This window comes from Coregonus lavaretus (assembly GCF_964263955.1).
Source record: "Coregonus lavaretus genome assembly, chromosome: 2".
Lineage (NCBI taxonomy): Eukaryota > Metazoa > Chordata > Actinopteri > Salmoniformes > Salmonidae > Coregonus > Coregonus lavaretus.
In genome coordinates, this window is record NC_139989.1 from 54,457,004 (window position 1) to 54,461,936 (window position 4,933).

General features: G+C 39.6%; 1 protein-coding gene and 1 long non-coding RNA gene across 2 annotated transcripts; both read left to right on the forward strand.

The window, feature by feature from the left end:
- The first annotated feature begins 1,946 nt into the window (after nucleotides 1–1,946).
- Nucleotides 1,947–3,133, forward strand: LOC311104124. The gene is made up of 3 exons (XR_014610138.1): nucleotides 1,947–1,985; nucleotides 2,296–2,382; nucleotides 3,029–3,133. It is a non-coding gene; the product is annotated as an uncharacterized lncRNA (long non-coding RNA).
- Nucleotides 3,134–3,174: 41 nt separating this feature from the next.
- Nucleotides 3,175–4,694, forward strand: LOC311104113 (uncharacterized protein). The gene is made up of 5 exons (XM_084145784.1): nucleotides 3,175–3,282; nucleotides 3,363–3,488; nucleotides 3,718–3,858; nucleotides 4,024–4,129; nucleotides 4,235–4,694. The coding sequence occupies exons 1-5, from the start codon at nucleotides 3,223–3,225 to the stop codon at nucleotides 4,444–4,446; spliced, it is 645 nt and encodes a 214-aa protein (XP_084001910.1). The 5' UTR covers nucleotides 3,175–3,222; the 3' UTR covers nucleotides 4,447–4,694.
- The last annotated feature ends 239 nt before the right edge of the window (nucleotides 4,695–4,933 follow it).

Consider the following 4,933-nt stretch of genomic DNA (forward strand, 5'->3'; position numbering starts at 1 on the left):
CACCTGTCCAAGGTAAGCTAAGTAATTTCATGTTAGCCAGGTGTGCTACTATTTAATGATTCGGGACACACGTGTAGGTTAAATTAGATCGACTCGAACATGTATTTGCATGCGGTATTATGATGCTTCGTGCGTGACACGTTTATTGTTAATGGGGGGGAAGCATAAACCTAGCTAGTTCGCTAATCGGCTAAATGGTGTTAGCTGGCTTGAGCATCCCAAGATAGAAGTAGAGGCTGTTTTAGCTGACTGGTGACCATTGAGCTGTTACGTTTTTCTGTGTTGCAGCGGAGGTAGCAAGGCTCTTTGCGCCATATAACATTGGAGCCAGAAGGAATATGACGAGACGACCAGCACAAGTCCAAGTTAGCCGAAGAAGCTACACACACACACACTGTCTGTTGTTTGGCTGACCACAATGCGGATAAAACTCCAAGCGTACTGTTTAAAGCTGAACTTCTTACTTCAGGACTTGGAGAGCAAAAAGTAACATTTTCAGGTCAGTGCCAAACTAGGCATTTACCAAAAGTAAAAAAAAGTTTGTACTGTCTGTGGCTTGTTGAAATTATTTGCATTTCTTTTTATAGTGACTCAAACTTAATTGGTGTTCATAGTGTCAATAATAGTTATCACAGGCTTATTTGCTTAATTTAAGGTGAGGTGAGTTATGATTTTGTTTTGTTTTTTTCTCCAGGGAATGACCACGATCCCATGGTTATAACAAATAAACTGATGGAAGTGTTTCCGAAGCTCCAACAAGGGGGAGGCTTTGAATTTCTAAAACTTGTAGGATCTACTCGCAGTCGAAATCTTGCGTTGCTTCAGTGTCCCAGCACTGGATACACCCTTGCCTATCTGAAAGATCCATCGACGATGATTGGACAGGCTACAATCTACATACGTCCACTTCAACAGGATCTACCCTTAGATTGTGTACATACATTTACAGAGACTTAGTTTAATACATAATCAAAACAAAGATTACTGGTGACTTTTAATCATTAATTAAAAGCCATTTGTTGTTGTTGTTAGGAGAGCTCACGTCCTGCCTCTGGTCCAGTCATCCCCTGCATCACTTGTCAGAAGGAAGTTCCCTTTTCAGAGATGAAGCTGCACAGATTGAGCTGCAATGGGTATGTACTTCTTAAAGCAATGCAAGGGTAGCATAATTTATTTTCTTTGGGAATATGTCTCTCTTATTGTTGTGCACACAAATAAGCGAGTATGACCATCATTTCAATTGTGTTAACTTCAAGGACACCCATGCAGGAATCAGAAAGAGAACAAGAGGGAGGCCAAAGTGAAGAAAATGATAGTGAGACAGCCCTAGTCAGTGACAGTGTTCCAGTGAGGCCTGAAACATCAGCTGAGAGTGCAGTAGTACTGGCAGTGATTGTCAACGAGGAGTTGGATCGCAAAGAAACAGACAGTGGTTTGTGTCATCACAATAGTGTTGCTATAAGATTGTGTGTAACTGAAAAGTTAATAGAAAGATAACACCTGTAGGATATAATTAGATAAGATAATACAGTTACAGACAATTAATAACATGCAACTGGGTTTTTCTATTTTTCTAATATTTAGTTGTAGTTGTTTAGTAGTGCTGTTTTTATGTCAACTCAGCGTTGTGACAGGTTCTGAAGATGTTGGGTCTCACGTTTTGTCAGTGAAATGAACAGAATTTTCCTCCTGTTCTGTAGAGTGAGAGGATATCTGTATATGCAGGTAACATGCCAACTCACAATATGTCTCTCTGTAATAGATAACTTTATTGTTGTTGTTTGTTTAGAATGGAAGCTTATTAAAGAACCCACTCAAGCTGCCAAAGTTTTCAAAGAGAATCTGCTAAGGGAACATGCAACTGGGAAACCACTTAGAATGAAGATGGATGTAAGGGACTCTGAAGAGGACAGGGAACGGGAGCTTCTCTTATTCTATAAACCTGCAGCAAGAATGGGCATGTCCACTTCATTGTACTCTGGTTGGTAAGTAATATAACATTTATAATATAAATACATCAGTACAGTTTATACCACTCAAGTAGCTTATATGTAATTGTTAAATGGGAGAATGGAATGCACAAAATTATATAATTGATAAAAATGTTATATGTATGTATGTGAATATTGTGCACAATATACTCTTGTTATCTGGAATAATCAATATTAAGGATGCTATTCTAGAATTACAGCCAATAGAAGTTTTTCTCCCTTTCTTGTTAAATGTTACCAAATCCAGTTACCTGTATTAGGCCGCCACTTTTTTTCCAGTGTTATTATCAGTATTTTATTTCAGGTGATGTTGCTATCGGAGAGGGAGTGATGCGGTACTTTATGACAACAATCATATCCAAACTCCAGTTTGGATTCAGTCTAGATCTTGGTAAGTATCTTACTAATTTTTTGAAGGTTAATCCATCTATAAATTGCAGAAATGTCTGTCTGTAGCGCATGTCTCTCAGTTAGTCCGATGGATTTCAAACTTGACAGGTGTCTTGCTCTGGTCACGAGTAAGTGCAGTGCCAAGTTTGACGACGTTTGGATAAACGCAAAAGATAGCGTTACATATATAGGTAAAAGAAGCACACATTGGCTTTTGCCGCTCTTGCTGCTTGCCATTCTCACACTGCATGCAACGCTGACTGAGCACCTGTTTGTGTCGTGACTCACTCTACACCGCCTCTCTCTATGCGCGCGCACACACACACACGCGTACACGTACGTTCTGGTGGTTGATGAACGCGGATATGTGCTGTTTAGCGGAGGGCCGGTGGGCAATGTTTTGTGTCAGGTAAGTCTGTAGTAGGGTATACAGGGGAATTGAATTTGAAGTGGTTTGGGGTCCTTCTGTAAGTCATTTTGGAGTAGGCTACAATTTGGTTTAAGTGAATTCTACAAGCAGCAATACCACAGGCCAAGTAATCGCCACTAGTATGATGTAATCTATCTATCTATCATACATTTTTATTTAATGTATTTAAGAGGTTAATTGTTGTGACTTTATTCCCTGCTCTCTTGGTACTTTACAGGAGGAATGGGCCGAACACTGCTATTTGAGGGTGAACCTGACCATCTTGTTCCAGCAGCATCAGAGGCACTTATTGAAAGCAACCTCTTCCGGGTTGCAGGAAGGATGTTGGGCCACACATTTCTGCATGATGGTCCCCATGTCACAGGACTAAGTCCTGCTGTAATTCATGTACTGTTCAATGGGGACCCTGAAATGGCTCCTGTTGTTACAGAAGACTGTCCTGATCTGCACATCAGGAGCATCATAGAACTGGTATGTAACCTAAAAGAAACTTTGCCATGTAAAAAATATTGCTTGGGCAGATATAATAACTTGTATGGTCTTAATTCTAGCTTGAACATGAAGATCTTACACCGGAACAGAAGGACACAGTTTCAGATCTTTCCATGTCTTGGGATCTTCCGGCAGTCACCAAAACAAATCGGAGATGGCTACATAACAAACTTCTACTCCATGCAGTGAGTTCCTGCTGGTTAAGTGACAGAATTCATCGCTGTACTTGTTGAAATTATAGAATGTGTTGTGAACCCTGGCTTGTTATGTTAACACGAGAGTTTAAGTACTAGAGTTTTAATGGATTTTTATAAAGCACTTTATTGTGTTTATTAACATTTTTCCTACTGTGCCAACTTTTGTCAAATTTGGGTTAAGGATTTGGGCTGTAATATGGGTCGGTCTGTCTCTTAGGTCGTTGGGAGGACCATGCGCCAAATTAAACAGTTGAGAAAGGGACTGAAAGATGTGATGGTATGGCCCCTGCTGACATCTAGGCCGGATGTTGTACCACTTCTTTTCCCCAAAATGGCTGAAATGCAGTTCACACCCCAGGTAAGTCAGTAATTTAGTTATATTTGTGACTTAACTTGATGAATTTACGTGTATTTTCAATGACTGAGATGGATATTTTTCAATTTTCTAAGATTTTGATCTGCATAGTCCTTCACCAAAATAAGTTCTCCCTTTTTTTAAATTACAATTTTTGTTTTCTTTAAGATGCTCCTAGAAAAAATCACATGGCCAGTTGAGGACAGTGATGAAGACTTTGACTTAGACACCACCTGCCGCATCACTGGCTTTCTAAGGATGTTCATTGAAACAGGTATAAACCTTATTTTCTCTCTTTACAAATGCTTCTATGTCTCATGGATAGATATGATCAATTACAGTTGAACTAAATGTCTTTAATCCATTTTATGACTTTTAGCTTCATCAGGTACCCTGGCCCAGCTGCTGACATTCTGGGTTGGCTGGGAGATGCTTCCTCCTGAACTGAGAGTGGAGATTTCTGGGGGAACCCTTCCTACGTCCTCCACATGCTTTGAAACCCTAAAGCTGCCAGCTCATTTCAAACTCTACATGGACTTTGAGAAAGCACTTGTCGCTGCCATAAAAAGTACTGGATTTGGGCTTGTTTAAGTTTTTTCAGACGTCAATTAGGGCTGGGCAATATTTTAATATTATATCTATCGTGATATAAGACTAGATATCGTCTTAAGGTGCTTTTCCATTACCAGTACCTACTTGACTCGCCTCGACTCGCTGTGCGTCCGTTTCCCATTGCAGATTTTAGGACGAGGCGAGTAGGTACCATGTAATGGAAAAGCACCATTAGATTTTGAAGAAGTGTAATATCGTTACATGGTAAGTTTAGTCTTTTCCTGGTTTCAAAGGCTGCATTACAGTAAAGTGATGTCATTTTCTGAACTTACCAGACTGTTCTAGCTGTTCTATTATTTGCCTTTTACCACTTAGTCATTATATCCACAATATGATAGTTATTTATCCGAAATCTAAATGTGGAAGATATTTTGTGAATGCACCAATTGTCAACCTTACAATATCGTTGCAATATCGACATCAAGGTGTTAGGTCAAAAATGTGATATTTGATTTTCTCCATATTG

Bases quoted from the DNA above. Each gene is read 5' to 3' on its own strand.
- LOC311104113 (XM_084145784.1), top strand. From the start codon at position 3,223: ATGGCTCCTGTTGTTACAGAAGACTGTCCTGATCTGCACATCAGGAGC. The intron at 3,283-3,362 runs GTATGTAACCTA...TCTTAATTCTAG, and splicing joins TCAGGAGCATCATAGAACTG to CTTGAACATGAAGATCTTAC. The intron at 4,130-4,234 runs GTATAAACCTTA...TATGACTTTTAG, and splicing joins AAGGATGTTCATTGAAACAG to CTTCATCAGGTACCCTGGCC.